Here is a 16,272-nt window from a genome sequence, read left to right on the forward strand (position 1 = left end):
CATCTTCTAACTGCACAGTGTGTTACCAGCAGTCCCCTCTCTGTGTGTGTGTGTGCGTGCGTGCGTGCGTGCGTGCGCGCGCGCCTGAGAGAGAGATTGGATTCAGGAAGGTGCTGGCCTCTTGTGTGTTATGGTATCAGCTGCATCAGTGGACTTGTCTTTTGTATATAATGACTTTGGTTTCTTTGCAAGGCCCTGTATTTGGATCTATCTTAAACATGCAGAGAAAGTGTTTGCCCATAGGTCAGTTTGCGCAGGGCTTTTTTCATCTCCTTTTTCCTCAGCGTGTATATAAAGGGGTTCAGCAGAGGGGTGACGGCAGTATAGAACGTGGCTATGACCCCATTGGATGTGTGGCTCGAAGAGGGCTGCAGATATATGAAGATTGGGGATTCACAGTACAGCAGCGCCACGGTGGGGTGGGCGCTGCAGGTGGAGAACGCTCGCTGCCTCCCCTGGGCCGTGCAGATCTTTAGGATGGCGCAGACTATGTAGGCGTAGGAGACGCAGAGCAGCAAGAAGCAGACGGCCGCCACTGCCCCAGTGTTGGTCAGAATGAGGGCTTGGTTGGTGGCTGTGTCAGCGCAGGCCAGCTTCAGCACGGCAGGGATGTCACAGAAGAAGTGCTCCACCCGGTTGGGGCTGCAATATGGCAGGTGGAAGGTCAGGGTGGCGTGGATCATGGCATGCAGCGAGCCTGTGAGCCATGTGCCAGCTGCCAGCCCCACGCAGGCCCTTCTGCTCATCACCACGCTGTAGCGCAGAGGGCGGCAGATGGCCAGGAAGCGGTTGTAAGCCATCGCCGTGTAGAGGGAGCACTCGGTGCTGGCAAGGATATGGAAAGCGTAAAGCTGCATCGCGCACCCGACGAAGGAAATGGCATTGGGGCCGGGCCCCACCCAGCGAGCCAGGACCTTGGTCATGGTGACGGAGGAGAGGCAGGTGTCAAGGAAGGACAGATGGCCCAGGAAGAAGTACATGGGCAGGGCATGGAGCCGGGGATCGGAGAGCACGGTCAGCAGGAGGAGAATGTTGCCCAGCAGGGTGAGCAGGTAGATGAGGAGGAAGAGGAGGAAGAAGAGCGAGGGAAGCTCCATGGTGAATGGGAGTCCCCCCAGGATGAACACCGTCACCAGCGTTTGGTTTCCTGGCTCCAGCTGCTTCCCCCGCCCGGTGCGGAACAGCAATAGCCAGCGCAGTGTGAATCAGAGCAGAAGGGCCACAATCATTCGTGGTGTGACACCCCCGTCCCCGCACCACACACACAGTTCAAGGCAGTAACATGCTTCTGTAACCCAGCATCAGCCCTTCTACTCTAGCATCCCCTTATCCCCTCATCCCAGCAAATCAATTAGTCATCCCTCTAGTATCTATCGACACCCCATTACTGGTGCATCTGAGCACCTTGTACTTTTAAACGTACTTATCCTCACAGCACCCTGTGGGAGTGTATTATCCATACACTGACCTGATGCCTACTTAAGTGGAAAGTTACAGCAGGCCTGGTGGTGGACACCGGGTCAAGTGAGGCTGCCTACAGGGAGCTGGAAGGTGGCCACTTTCACTCAGGCGCCTCACTGGCGGCGAGTTCCGCGGACTTGGCCGCCATCCACTAGATAGTAGAAAGTATCCAAGGTCGTAAACAAGATAGTTGTGTGAGCTAAGAAGCTACCAATAATATGTAAGCTGTTCCCATGCTAAGTGTGTGAAATTATATAATAGCCAATCAGCAATTGTGTGACCATTGTATGCAAAGATGATAAAAAGGTATATAAGCTGGAGAACAAGATAGAATAAACGATTCTGCTTGCAATCATATTGGTTGTTGTGCTTTATCCGTCCCGCATCCTCTGCCATCAGCAGTGGAATCCTCCCTCGTCCTCTGCTATCAGCATTGGAACCCAACAGCACCCCTCTGAGGGAGGCACTTTGCATCCTCACTTTTACAGCCCATGATCTCGGGCACAGAAAAGCTCAGGGATAAACAGCAGGTCTGTGCCTGGGCAGGAGATGTGCATTCAGGTTTCTCAAATCCAGGATTGATGCCTTAACCACGGACCTGTCCTACCTCTCATCTTGTCTCCTCTCACATCAACTGTGAAAAATGTCCTGCTGGTGTAGATAGATTACCAGTCTGACCTCTCCTGACAAACCAAAATAGACCACTGAGTAGATTATCTATCCATCTGTCCATCCCCATACAAGCCCACCTTGCTGTCTCTTGCCCATTATCTGTCTATCCTGGTTCATTTACTGTCACCGATCCTCAGCCCGCTGAATTCAGGAGAGGAGCGGTGGAGAGGTGCAGAGTGTACAGACAAAGCCACTGAGCAACGCTGGAAGCTGACTCCGTTGGCCGCTGTGTCTATTGAATGACTTTAGCTCAGATTTAGCTGTGCCCATGCAGAGAGACAGTGGCCAGAGCAGATGCTCAGGTGACAGACACAATGAAATCAGGGATGTGAGCGGGAGGATTAAATAAAGTAGGAAGGGTGATAACCCCTCCTGTGCAGGGAATGAGCTGACCCGCCCCCCCAAGTGGGAGATGTTAGGGAGATACAAGCCACTGGAGGTAGGTGAACTCTGAACCATCCACTGTACGGTGTCTTGTACCGCGCTATGAAGCAGCTGGTTCCAGCCACTGTCCGAGACCAGAGCCTGGGCTAGATGGACCTTGGGTCAGTCTGGTCTGGCAGTCCCTGTGTACCTAAAGCAAAGCCCGTTCTCCGGCTCAGATGTGCTCACCTCTCTCACAGAACCAGGATGAGGAACAGCCTCTTCATTGTCTCTGCTGTGGTAAGTGCCTGAGTCACCCGAGTATTTGAATGATGTTTTCATCTTTGGGGACATGGTTCACCACACTCCCGGGAGCTGATGCAAATCCAGGCTAAGCCTCGCAGCTGGTCTCCCATTATCAGGCCCTGTTGGCCAGGGAGCGCACGTATCCCATCAGAATTCTTTGCTCCACATCTGACATTAGCTATCCAGGGTTGCATTGTTGCTAGCTCCATGGAGATAATTTTAAGATGCCTCTGGCAGCTTCCAAGGTCCCTAGAGCGCTAACGGGATGAGTCTGCATGGAGCACGATCCAGTTGTCAGAAACCAAGAGTGGGTCACTAAAACAGGCCAGGCATTGGTGGCACTGGGGGGAGAATCCCAGGGCTGAGATCACAGAGTGGCTGTGGGAATCTACAAAGCTAAGGATGGGGAATCCCACTGCTAGAATAGGAGTAGGTAACCTCAGCTACTCTAAATCCACCATAGCTCCATTGACGTCCATGCGGCCAGATCCCCATCCGGTGTAAATCAGCCACAGCTTCACTGAAGTCATCACAGCATCATTGAATTAGACCTGCTGAGAATTTGGCCGATAATAATACCCACAGATAAGTCATTCTTGCCACATTCACCAGACTGAGGGGTGGGAAGAACTGTTCCCCCAGCTCTGATTGGCAGTCATCTTGGGGGGGTTGCCTTCCTCTGCAGTGGGGGTGCAGTCACTTGCCAGAACCGTCTGGGTATTTCTCTCAAAATCAATTCCCTGCCAATGCAGGGGCCTCCGGCATTGGTGCACCTCAGTCCTTCCTGTTTCCTGACTGTGGCACAGAAAAATTTAGTTTCCTGAGGGCTCTAACACCTTGGGCTAATTTCATTTGGTTCAGTGGGATGTTGCTGGGTGTTGTCGCTGGCCTGGGACACACAGAAGATCACACTGGCTGATCTGCGGATCCCTTCTGGCCTTAAACTCTATGACTTTCTGGCATTTTACAAAAATTCCATAATCCTTCATTTTTATGTCATCCTCTGCCTGGACAGCATGTTACTGATGGTTGTATAGAGGAGTGTGTGTGGGTCTCTATTGTGTAGTGATCTATTAATTGTGTGAATGGATGTGTTTTTTATGTATAGTCCCTTAGGATGGAATATTAACAGGTATAAAGAGATCTGGGGAGCTGGCCCTCAGTTCTAGCTGTCCTTCATAACAAACAGCTGCTCTTCAAAGGGTTTGTAGTTCTGATTTGTTTTTCTCTCTCTCAGACGATGGTGATTCACAGTGGTGGGAAATTCCCTCCAATCTTACTTTTCCAAGCCTGGGGTTTTCTTTTCCACTTCAAGTTGTATCAATGTTTTCCCATTAACGCTAATGGTCCACAGTTGTGTTTTCCTGGCTGGACAATGGATGGGTAACTTGAAGTTAGGTTTGTGTAAATAGACATGGGAGGACCCCTCTCCTTGCTGTGATACTGGAATGTGTCTTCCCCCCATGAGCATAATTCTGTACACGTGAATACGAAGATGCATAACCGCAGTCTGTATTCATAGCTTATCATGGCTACCCAGCTGAGAACATGACAAGCTTTCTTAAAGGACCTTACCTGATATATTTTTACACAATAACACTGTACACAACTGGCTGATTCAATAGCCTATTCTGGGGGTTCAGACCCCCCTCTGCTCTAACCCTCTAGACCCCATTTAATCTCCCAGAGCTGCAAACAGAACCAGGCATCCCGACTCACCCCCCCCCCCCCCACCATCCTATTACATCACACTCACCTCCCGGAGATGAGACAAGAATCCAGAGACCTGACTCCACTCGCCCGCCCACCCGCAATCTCACCCGTCAGACTCCATTCCCTGTCCAGAGCTGGGGACAGAACCCAGGCGTCCTGTGTCTGAGCGCCCCTCTCCCCGTGGGCTAACCCCCTGCACCCCAACCTTGACAACAGGACTCAGACAGTCCTTCCCCAGCCCTCACATTAGGACTTCAGTGACTAGTCCTTCTGCTGGCGCCTCTGCGCAGGTGTGGTTAACAGAGACAGTGGATCTTAAAAGAATGGCCCAGGGTGGCACTAGGGGGTGCTGTGGTGCAGGGAGCCGGGCAGGGGCTCAGTATTGCAGGGGACCCCCCCCCCCCACAGCCTCCCCACCAGTATCACCTATTCTACTACACCCCACATTCCCCTACACAAATACACACTTGTTCCCTCTCCCTCCTGCAACCCACATTCCCCTGCACACACATTTACCAGTTTCTCCTCCCTCCTGCACCCCACACTCACACACAAACCACTTCCTTCCTTCATGCACCCCACATTCCTCTGCACACACACACACACTGGTTCCACTCCTTGCATTCCTCTTTTCTCCACCCACACATATGATGTTTCTTTTCCCTCCTGACCCTGTCCCTCCACAATTTAAGTTTCCTCTTACTTCCCTCTCAGCTGCTTTTGTAAAACAAAAACATGTCATGGGAAGGGTAATGTTTGCTGTTATTTTTCATAACTGGAGGTTTATCTGCCAGCACATAAAATCTTCTCTTTCAGAGAAACTCACATAGAGCTTCCATCCTTCAAAATGGCCTCCCTCCCCCTTGGTTCTCAAGGGGAGTGAAACCACAGCTTCCCTCTGATAAAGTGCCCTCTTTCAAAATGGCCACTGCCTTCCCTTGTTCCCAGAAATCACCACTTTCAAGGCTTTTCAGCCCCCATGAGAACAATGGGCAATAGATGGCCACCAAACTGGGCAAGTTATTTTCTGAGTCTCATTGAGAACAACAGTTGATGGCAGCCATTTTGGAAGAGGGCCGTTCGACATGGACTTCTCTGTGATTGAATGTTGTTCATCAGACCCTTCTGAAGGAGAAATTTTCAATCATGTAAAATAATGGAGGGATGACCCTTAATTTTAATTGAAGTCTTCAACTGTAGCCAGTACACAAGATTTCAGTGAATTTTAACTATAAGGGAAGCTTGACACCTCTGAGCTGTTCTATTATTAAGATCCTTCAGATCAAAGAAATTATCTGACACCAGATGTTAAATATTAAAAGGACAGATTGTTATCCATGAAAAAATTAACTGATTTATTTGTAAAGCACCGGAAAAATTCATTCTGTGCCCAGAGACGAAGTGCTAAAATATTTGATTATGCTGTGATTTTTTTCATAGCTTCCTGGATTGTAAGGCCAGAAGAAACCATTAGATCATCTCATCTGAGCTCCTGGGGTAACACAGGCCATAGAATTTCATATAGTTATTCCTACAGTGAGTCCAGTAATTAGTGTTTGACTAAAGCATTTCTTCCAGAAAGGCATCCCAGCTTGATATGATGATTTCAAGAGAGAGAGAATCCACCACTTCCCTTGGTTGCTTGTGTTAATAATGAATCACGTTTACTGTTAAAAAAATGTATGGCTTTTTTCTAATTTGAGCTTTTCTGAGTTCAGCTTCCAGTCATTAGTTCTTGCTGTGCCCTTCTCTGCTAGATTGAAGAGGTGGTTAGTACCTAGTCTTTTCTCCCCAGGAAAGTTCTAACACACTGTAATAAAGTCACCTCTTGATCTTGTTTCTTAGAAGCTAAATAGATTGACCTCATTAAACCTCTCTCTGTAAGGCAATTTTTTCCAGCCCTCATTTTTATAGCTCTTGTCTGAATTGTCTCCAATTCCTTTGTATAGAACAAAGGTTTTGAATCCTTGCTTTAAGTCCATGCCTCAACTCCACCTTAACAATGGTCAACCACCTCCATAAGTGAACAGATATCTAGGTCAAAATAAACTGCGCAGAGGTTAAAATATTTACCAATCACCCCATCCTTGCTGGCTATCACCTCACTGCCATGATGCAAAATCCAGTAATTACTCAGTAGGTCAAGACTTCTGTTTCCACATCCTTCAGGGAGCTTATCCCAAGGCTGAATGAAGAAAGATAAAAACACCTTCTCCTTTAAAGGTTTACTCCTTGTTTCAATTGTTTCATCTGGAAAATGAGCACGGCAGGATACGTGAAATCTCCTGCTCCAGGAAGTAAACCAGCCACTCAACAACGTGGGTTAAGAAAATACTTCATCTGTGCACAGGTAATCCTATAACTAACCTTGATTTACCCAGTCCTCTGAAGCACAGACTCTGAGAATCACAGCAAAGCAGGGCTGGAAAGGACCTTGACAGGTCATCTAGTTCAACCTGCCCACTCTAAGGCAGGACCAAATATACTTAAATGAGCCCTGACAAGTGTTACTATTTCTCCTACTGTCTGTGGACATAGAGAACAGTTTATCACCATCCATAACAGGCTTTAACATATTTGAAGATTATCTGCCCTCCCCACTACCACTCCCCTCAGTTTTCTTTACTCAAGACTGAAGATATCCAGTTTTTTTAACTGTTCCTCACAGGTCAGGTTTTCTCAACCTTTTATCATTTTTGTTGCTCTCCTCTGGACTCCTTCCAATTTTTCCACATCTTTCCTGAAGTGTGATGCCCAGAACTGGACACAGTGCTCCAGGTGAGGCTTTATTAATTCCATGGAGAGTAGACAAATTACTTCTGTCGAGGAAAGAATCACTCTGCTATACTTTAGAGTTGGATCGAGTGCAGCTTTAATTGTGACACACACACACTTACAAAGTACTTTAGCTAAAGGGAAGTCCATGCAGCATGTCTAGATGCTGATCATTGGTACTTCACCTGGCTACCAGAAACAAAAGGCTTATATAAGGGTTGCTTAGATTCATTTACATGTGATGGTATAGTGGAATTTGATTAACAGTTTATACTTGACAGGAAAGACAATTATATATACAATGGGGTACACCAGATGTTTTCACAGGAAAGACCAAAGAGTCACTTGATTATAAAATGTGGTTAGCAGGTACCCTGGCTATCACCCGAAGATGGGTGGCTACACAATATATGTTAAAATGCTAATTTGTATGGAGTAACTTGCTATGGGGCCAGGAAGACAGGGTGGCACGTACCAATATTTATCAGAACAGGAGATGTCGGTTTACAGACATCAAAAGGGCTAGAGTTTCCCAAAAGGAGTTTGCATTTAAATGATGGTTCTGAGACATCCTGTGGGATTTTAGCATCTTTATCTCAGTCTCAGTTTGGGGCATCCTGTCAATGATTTAACCTGAGGGTTTCCATCACAGTTCAGGCTACCCAGTTTCAGGCCAGGCCTTCTATAATCAATTCTATGATTAATTCTTTGATTCCACACTTCCCATGTCTAACATACGACACTCCTGTTAATACACCCCAGAATGATATTAACCTTTTTTGCAGATGCATTACAGTGTAAACAGGGAGATGGCAAAATTTGCAAATGATACAAAAGTACTCAAGATAGTTAAGGCCAAAGCAGACTGTAAAAGGGATCTCACAAAACTGGGTGACTGGGTAATAAAATGGCATATGAAATTCAGTGTTGATAAATGCAAAGTAATGCACATTGGGAAACATAACAAGGAGCAACGGTCTCAAGTTGCAGGGAGGGAGGTCTAGGTTGGACATTAGGAAAAAGTTTTTTACTAGGAGGGTGGTGAAGCACTGGAATGGGTTACCTAGGGAGGTGGTGGAATCTCCATCCTTAAATGACAAAGCCCTGGTTGGGATGATATAGCAGAGGTTAGTCCTGCTTTGAGCAGGGGGTTGGACTAGATGACCTCCTGAGGTCCCTTCCAACTCTAATATTCTATGATTCTATGATTCTATGATAATCCCAACTTTACATATACAATGCTAGGGTCTAAATTAGCTGGTACCACTCAAGAGAAAGATTTTGGAGTCATTGTGGATAGTTCTCTGGAAACATCCACTCAATGTGCAGCAGCAGTCAAAAACACTAACAGAATGTTAGGAACCATTAACAAAGATATAGACAGTAAGATAGAAAATATCATAATGCCACTATGTAAATCCAGGGTATGCCCACATCTTGAATATTGCATGCAGTTCTGGTCACCCAATCTCAAAAGAGATATATTAGAATTGGAAAAGTTACAGAGAACGGCAACAAAAATGATTAAGGATATGGAACAGCTTCCATATGACCAAAGATTACAAAGGGACTGTTCTGCACAGAAAAGAAGTGACTAAAAGGGGATATCATAGAGGTCTATAAAATCAAGAACGGTGTGGAAAAAGTGAATGAGGAAGTGTTATTTACCCCTGCATATAATACAAGAACCAGGGGTCACCTGATTAAGTGAATTGGCAGCAGGTTTAAAACAAACAAAAGGAAGTACATCTTCACATAATGCACAGTCAGCCTGGAGAATTCATTACTAGTGTATGTTGTGAAGGCCAAAAGTATAACTGGGTTAAAAAAAGAATTAGATAAATTCATGTCCATCAATGGCTGTTAGCCAAGATGGTCAGGGATGCAGCCCTAAGCCTCTGACTGACAGATGCTAGGACTGGATGACAGGGGATGGATCACTCAATAATTGTCCTGTTCTGTTCATTCCCTCAGAAGCATCTGACATTGGCCACTGTGGGAAGACAGGACACTGGGATAGATGGACCATTGGTCTGACCCAGTGTGGCCATTCTTAGATTTCTTACATACATTTCTTACATATTCAATTTGTGATCCATCTGGAGTACTGGCTATCATTGGAGGCAGAGTACTGTACTAAACTGATCTCTGAGCAGCAATATCTATGAAGCCACAGTGCTCTTCTTTCTAAGAGTGAGGAATATCTGTCTGTCTGTCCATCTGTTTCCTCATCAGTCACTTAACCAAGATTTACTTGTAAATTCACCATGCTAGATGTGTTTCTTCCTCACTAAATTATATCATTTTCTTTTCTGTCTTTAGACAAAATCCCATAGCAGTAGGAACTGTCTTAGGGACAAATGACAAGGCAGAATGTCACCCCTGTGATGGAATTTACCCTCTTGGGATTTTCTGAGGCTCAGGAATGGAAGATATATTTTTCCTGCTCTTTCTAGCCATCTACCTGTTGACTCTGATGGGGAATCTTGTCATTCTAGTGACCATCAATCTCAGTCCGCAACTCCACTCCCCCATGTACTACTTTCTCAGTCAGCTGTCCCTCCTGGACATCTGCTATTCCAATGTCACCCTCCCCAAGATGCTGGCTGACTTCCTGGCTGGCTCCCATTCCATCTCTTTCATCTGCTGTGTGGCACAGCTCTATTCTTTCCACTTCTTTGGCAGTGCCAAGTGCTTCCTGCTGACTGCCATGGCCTATGACCAATATGTGGCTATCTGTGACCCCCTGCACTACAGCAGCACCATGAACAAGAGGGCTTGTGTCTGGCTGGTAGCTGGGACATGGCTGGCAGGCTCTCTCCATTCAGCGCTGCAGACGGCTCTCACGTTCCAGCTCCCCTTCTGTGGCCCCAATTAGCTGGACCATTACTTCTGCGACATGCCACCTCTGCTGAAGCTGGCATGTGCTGATACCTCTGTGAATGAGGCTGTCTTTTTTCCCAACTTTGGGATGGTGGCCCTGAGCTCCTTGGCCTTGATCCTGGGCTCCTACATCTGGATCATCTCAGCTGTGCTTCGGATGCAGTCCGAGGAAGGGAGGCGCAAAGCCTTCTCCACTTATGCTGCCCACCTCACCGTGGTTGTCTTGCTCTACGGCCCCTGCATCCTGGTGTACATGCAGTCCACGTCTGGCCACCCCCTGCGGAAGGTGGTAGCCGTTGTCTATACCGCTGTGACTCCAGAACTGAATCCCGTCATCCACACCCTGAGGAACCAGGAAATCCAGATGGCTGTGAAAAGACTGGGGTGGAGGCAAGCGTTCCTTTCCAGGACAGTGCAGTGAAATTCACTTCTGGGCACAGGGGCCAGCCATGGGGCTATGCACCAATGATAGGATTCACTGGGACTCGTGGGCTCTATCCCCGGCTCTGGGAAGGAAGTACTGGGTTGGGGCTGAAGGTGGGTATCTCAACAAGATAATTAGCCTTTGAAACAGCATTTTCACCAGCTAAAGATCTGGGTCAGGGTGTTTGACAAATGGCAGAGAGATTCGCACCTGCAAAGGCTGCTCAAAACAGTTGGCTGTATGAAGATGTTCACGTTGTTATAGTTTCGTACCTTTCCCAGACCTGCAGAAGAGCTCTGTGTAACTAGACCACTTGTCTCTCTCACCGACAGATGCTGGTCCAAATAAAAGATATTACCTCCTCCGCCTCGTCTCTCTGCATGCAGATAGTTTGTTATTAGACAAGGTGCAAGTAGATGGCACTCAAGAACACGTAGCGTGGCGCCTGGCTTCAGTAGGACCGATCAAACTTACCGTTACCATATGCAAATGGTTTATTGCAGGTGAGCTGTGACTCAAGAGACCAGGATTCAACTCCCAGTTCAGCCCTAGGCTCTACGGGTGACCTCTGGAATTTCAAAGGATCCTAAGGGAGTACTGAACTGCGACGGAGTGCCCCAGGCCTTCGTGGCCCCCTACTGAAGGCCCCACTGTCCCACCACGCCCCACCCCAAAGAAAGAGCAGCAAAGGTGGGTCCTCAATTCCTGCCTAGAGAGCCTGCACCAAAGCAGCTGATCAAAGCCCACAGGGCTCAGATAAAAGGAGCAGCAGGGGCTTAGTGGGTCAGGACCAGAGGGGCAAGGATGGGGGCTCTGCTCTGGCTGTAGTTACTGGCCCTAGGAGTGAGAAGACCTGAGAACTGTAACCCTAAAGTAACAGGTGGAGGTGAAGGGACCTGGTGGGAAGAGGCCCTGGGAAGCACCAGCAGCTCATTAAAGGCAGCAACACATGGCTGTTGTGTACAGGGTCCCTGGGCTGGAACCCAGGAGTTGTGGGTGGCCTGGGTTCCTCCCTGGTGAAGTGGCCTAAGCCCTGAGAAGGAGTCAAGTCTCCGTTAGAAACCTGAGTCAAGATTGGTAACCTGGAGGGGGTGTCAGGAGCGGGGGGAGGGGGTAGGAAATTGCAGTATCACCCCAAGTCGCTAGAAAGCAGTCAGGAGGTGGGTGGCCTCCACCACAGGAGCCCAGGTCTTTTGGACAATTTTGGGAGTGTTAAACTTAATGTGTCTGGTCCTCAGTCTGTGAAATGGGGCTGATAACTCTTCCCTACCACACAGTCATGAGGAGAGATGGGGGAGGGGGGGGTCATAGAGGAACCAGAGACATGCATGCACTCAAGTAGAAATCCTTCAAAGTCGCCTGACTTCTCCCCTTGCTGTCCTCACTGCAGCCAGCTGCCAGGAAGAAGGACCTTTGAAATAGCAGCTCTGGATGGGAATTTTCTTTTGAAATTTTTTTGTTGTTTTTGTTGAAAAATGCCAATTCAGCAAAACCAAAACTGCTTGCAAAACAATTTTGGGTTCAATGGAAAACACAGCTCAAAATATTTTGTGGTTAGAAAATTTTCTAGGTGGTGAAAGTCGCCTGTTTTAAGACTGTCAAACCAGAAAGTTTTGGTTTTTCGAGTCAAAATGACTTCATTTTGAAATTTTAGTAAATATACACTAAAAACATTTTAAAAGGAAAAAATGATTAAAAATGAAATAAAACATTGTGAAATTATATTAAAAATCATCATCATTTTTGATTCACCCAAAGGGAATTATTTTTTTTCCAGATTTGTGGTACACGAAAGTTTTTGAGATTTTGACTTTTTGTCCTGATTGATGACAAGAAAAATGTCTAAATATCAAAAATTTTCATGGGATGGGAAAACCATTTCCTGCCCAGGCCTCCTTTGAAAGGAGACTTGCCCACGTATAGTCTGATAGACATGCACTTTAGAGTCTGCTCGTTACAACCAACAGTCAAAGTGAATTTGTTCAGCGTAAAAAGGCATAGGGGCATTAACTCCAATGCAGCTTGGGTGAGTTATGCCAGTTGGGGCACGAGCTGCCTTACATTAGAGCTGTCTGCATAACAAGCATGGAATTAACTAAGGGCTTGTCTTCACTTACCTCGGAGATTCGGAGGCAGTCGGCCGGAGTTAAGCAAACTACGCAAAAAACTTGCATAACTCCCATCGACTTCTGTGCTTCTGTTCTGCAGGCCGTCTTCACTGCACTGCACGGTTCCCATCCACGCAGCGCTACGCCACTTGAGAAGGTCATCTTAATATGTCGATTTCTGGATCGACTGAGTGGGTCTTCACTGACCACTCAGTCGATCCAGATAAGTCGGCGAATTTGCCGCCGTCAGTGAAGACATAGCCTGAGTTAGGATTTAGCCAGGAAATGAAGGTTAAAACATCTACTTTGACCAAAAAGTGCCGTGAGTTCTCCAGGAGCCAAGCGCTGCATTTGCAACTGGGGCTCAGCTCTGACTTTCAGGAGAGCTCATCCCCTGCTGAGCCCCCACGACCGTTCCCTGCTTCCATGCTGGGACTGGGGGTCAGCAAGAACTCAGAGAACAAGGCCGTCTACTGAGCCCGCCCCCACCATTTTCCCAGCAACACTGTGCTCCCCTCGCAGCTGGCTGGGACATGGCTCAGCACTGACTCCTGAGCAGAGAGCACATCCTACTGAGTAACCCCTTCCACTCTGCAACACAGCACCTCCTAGCAGAGCGTGGGACTCAGAGAGGGAGGCCAGGCCTGGAGTATCAGTGCGAGCAGTTTTCTGTGAGAACTGCTGCATTAAATTCAGCAAAGACAGGAGCTTCAGTGTAATGTTCCTAGTTAGCACCCGGTGCAATCTGCAACACCAATCCGTTCTAGCAAGGCCCTCGGACTCGCCTCACTCAGGGACACATGAGTTATCTCCTTCGCATTGCCCCAGACAATGCTGATAATGCCCGTGGGAGTTTGCCAAGAGGAGGGCATCATGATGTGCTTAAAAACACAGCAAATGTCCAGGATTTAATATTGGCGGAGCTGTGAGTGACCCAGGGGAGTGCAATACACCAGGGGGAAAGGGGAGAGAACACAGGGAGGGCACAGGGAGGGTGCAGGGTTATAAGAAGCTGCAGAGAGAAAGGACACCTCAGAGCTGAAGAAGAAATTTAACAGAGCAGAGAAACAGTTAGGCAGTTTCTCTATTTCTATTGATGGGATCAGCACCGAGGCCCCTCCAGCCAGGTTTCCCCCAGTGGCTGGTACCAGCTTCTTCAGACCCTGAAGTGGGCGACTCTGGGCTAATCGCCACAAGAACGTTTACCCTTAAACCCTTCCAGTCCGACGTTGGTTTCACCTGGGGGGACAAATCCTCCTTCTGCGTGAAGAGGTTGGTCAGGGAGATTTAAAGGTGTGAAGGGAGCTCTCAGAGCGTAGGGCTCTGGCCATGGCCTCGCAGCTTGAACACCTGCCAGGCAGTGTGTCCGGATGCAGGGATTCACAGCCTGCTCAGTGTTTAATGCCAGAGGAGACCAGCAGCATCATCTCGCCTGACCTGGACTCGTCAGGCCACAGAAGTTCACCACAGAGGGCCGAGCCCAATAACTCGTGCCTGCGGAAAGCCTGTCATCCACAGAGGCAATCTTGACTTGAAGACCTCAAAAGCCAGAGCATGCACTGCTTCCCTTGAGCGTTTCTGCCAGTGGTACTCACCCTCCCGCATATAAATGTGGGCTTTGTTACTGACTGGGATTTGTCTCTGTTTAACTCTGGGGTTTTATTCCTGGATGCGGGAGAGGAGTGGAGGTCAAGTGAGCTAGAGTGGGAGAGCAGGGAGCTAGGACTCCTGGGTTCAATTCTGGCCTGTACATAGCAGTGAGTTTTAGCCCAAACGCCCCTGCAAAGATCACTCATTGTTTCACCCTTGGTTAATCATTACCCCCTTGGGGTCATTCACAGGGACACTTGGAGTTTGGATTCAGGACCCCTGTATATTCTCTCTGTAATGCTTTTGTGCTAAAAGAAATGGACTGTGCGCTGTGAAATCTGGCAGGTGCCTGGTCATTCTTCTCTGTGTCCCTGAGACAGCGCAAACGACAGGTGCTCAGACCTGTGCAGCTAGTCACAGCAAATTGCAGGGCGGTTTCCAGCTGAAATCCCTGGTCTAGAGGCAGAGGCAGACGGCTCTCCGCCCAAAGAGAGGTGACAGCCGGAGGTGTGTGTTCTAAGGGGTTGCCACAAAGGGGGCAGAGATGCAATTAACCCTGAAACTGCAAGACTCACAAGGGTCTGTTCTGGCCCTAAAGGCTATGAAAAGACAATCACATGGTTACCTTGTCCTTCCGCCCCACCAATCCTCACCCATTGCTTTGACTCCTCCATTAGACTCCATCAGCTGCCGGCTACTCGGTGAGCTCCTCTGGGGTGGAACTGTCTGTGCACCGCTCGGCACAATGGGTCGCCGTCTCAGTTACTGTGTGTCTGCCAAGCGCTGGGCATGGGGGGGGATCTGTTGCTGTGTGTCTAAGCGGTGCCTGCCACAAAGGGGTGCCAGTCCCTGAACATTTGTGCGGTGCTTGGCACAAGGGAGCATCCAGCCCAGGCGAGGCAAAGCAGGATAAATTAGGTTAATTAACCTGCACCTGGGAGAAGCAAGGCTGGAAAGGTTGATGGAGCCCAGCTGGGAAGGATCAGGTGGGGCTGGTATAAAGCCAGGAAGTTGGCAGCCACCACTCCCTGGGAGAAGGGGCAGGGGTTGTTTGGGGCTATGGAGTGAAGCAGTGAGTCCCTGGAAGGAGGGAGGTTGGACTGGGAAGGGAGAGAGGGGCTGAGCGGGCAGAGCTCCAGGGAAATAGCGAGAGGGGCTGGCAGCAAGCAGCCCATCGTTGCTAGACAGAGGGTCCCCCTGGGCTGGACCCTGCAGTAGCGGGTGGGCCTGGGATCCCACCCCACCCACTGGGGCAGCGGAACAGACCCGGCCATGGAGCAGAAGGCTGCCTCGGACAATTGTCTGCTGGGACTTTCCTACTCTGGAAGGGGAGGATTTAAATGAGCTGGCCAGAGGGACAAGCCACGAAGATAGAGCACTCTGAGTTTCAGAGACACGGTGGGGCGCATGGATGAGCAGCGGAAGGAGGTGCTGGGCTGGAAGGTGAGACTCCCGAAGCATCCTAGCGGTGAGTAGACCCCGTGATGGTCCCGAGCTCTGTTACTGTTTGTCTGTGCAGCCCTGGCACGCCGGTGTCCTGATCTCTGTGTGTCTGTGTGGCACCCGGCCAGCTGGGGTCCTGATCTCGCTGGTATTGTTTGTCTGTGCAGCCCCTGGCGGAACAGGGATCTGGTCTCAGTTGGGCCTCCAGGCGCTACCATAATAGAGGCAATAAGTATAAATGAGATCTGCCAGGCTGGCCTAAACCTGGGGCACTTGACTTGAGGCTGTCCTAGGAAACCTTTCCAATCTAGGTCTGCAGGCTGAACGCTGCCCAGATTGCGAGCAGCCAAGAGCCATGGCATTCAGATAAAAGGGCTGCAGCCCTTGGGGTCATTTTCACCAGCGAAGGATCTGGGCCAGGGTTCTTCAGAAAGATGCAGAGACCTTTCCTCCTGCAAAGGCTGCTCGTGTGGATGCAGTGCTGGGCTGCATTCCAAGAGCTCTCTGTGAAGGAAAGGTGTCCGGGTGTGTGCA

The 16,272-nt window shown here is 48.8% G+C and overlaps 1 protein-coding gene and 1 pseudogene across 1 annotated transcript; one reads left to right on the forward strand and one right to left on the reverse strand.

The window, feature by feature from the left end:
* Nucleotides 1-212: 212 nt before the first annotated feature.
* On the reverse strand, nt 213-2,850 carry LOC137141108 (olfactory receptor 10G7-like). Its single transcript, XM_067529963.1, has 2 exons — nt 2,746-2,850; nt 213-1,160 (listed from the first exon to the last, which is right to left on the reverse strand). The coding sequence occupies exons 1-2, from the start codon at nt 2,848-2,850 to the stop codon at nt 213-215; spliced, it is 1,053 nt and encodes a 350-aa protein (XP_067386064.1).
* A 6,865-nt stretch (nt 2,851-9,715) lies between these two features.
* On the forward strand, nt 9,716-10,594 carry LOC137141110 (olfactory receptor 10G7-like; annotated as a pseudogene).
* The last annotated feature ends 5,678 nt before the right edge of the window (nt 10,595-16,272 follow it).

This window comes from Emydura macquarii, unplaced genomic scaffold (genome assembly GCF_026122565.2).
Source record: "Emydura macquarii macquarii isolate MOO-44397 ecotype Brisbane River unplaced genomic scaffold, CSIRO-AGI_Emac_v2 contig_2995, whole genome shotgun sequence".
NCBI classification, from domain to species: Eukaryota; Metazoa; Chordata; order Testudines; family Chelidae; genus Emydura; species Emydura macquarii.

What these genes read in the sequence shown, in the direction of transcription:
- LOC137141108 (XM_067529963.1), bottom strand. Translation starts at nt 2,850, where the DNA reads ATGTCCCCAAAGATGAAAACATCATTCAAATACTCGGGTGACTCAGGC. An exon ending in ATCCTGGTTCTGTGAGAGAG is followed by an intron (nt 1,161 to 2,745) that starts GTGAGCACATCT and finishes GGGCGGGGGAAG; the next exon opens with CAGCTGGAGCCAGGAAACCA.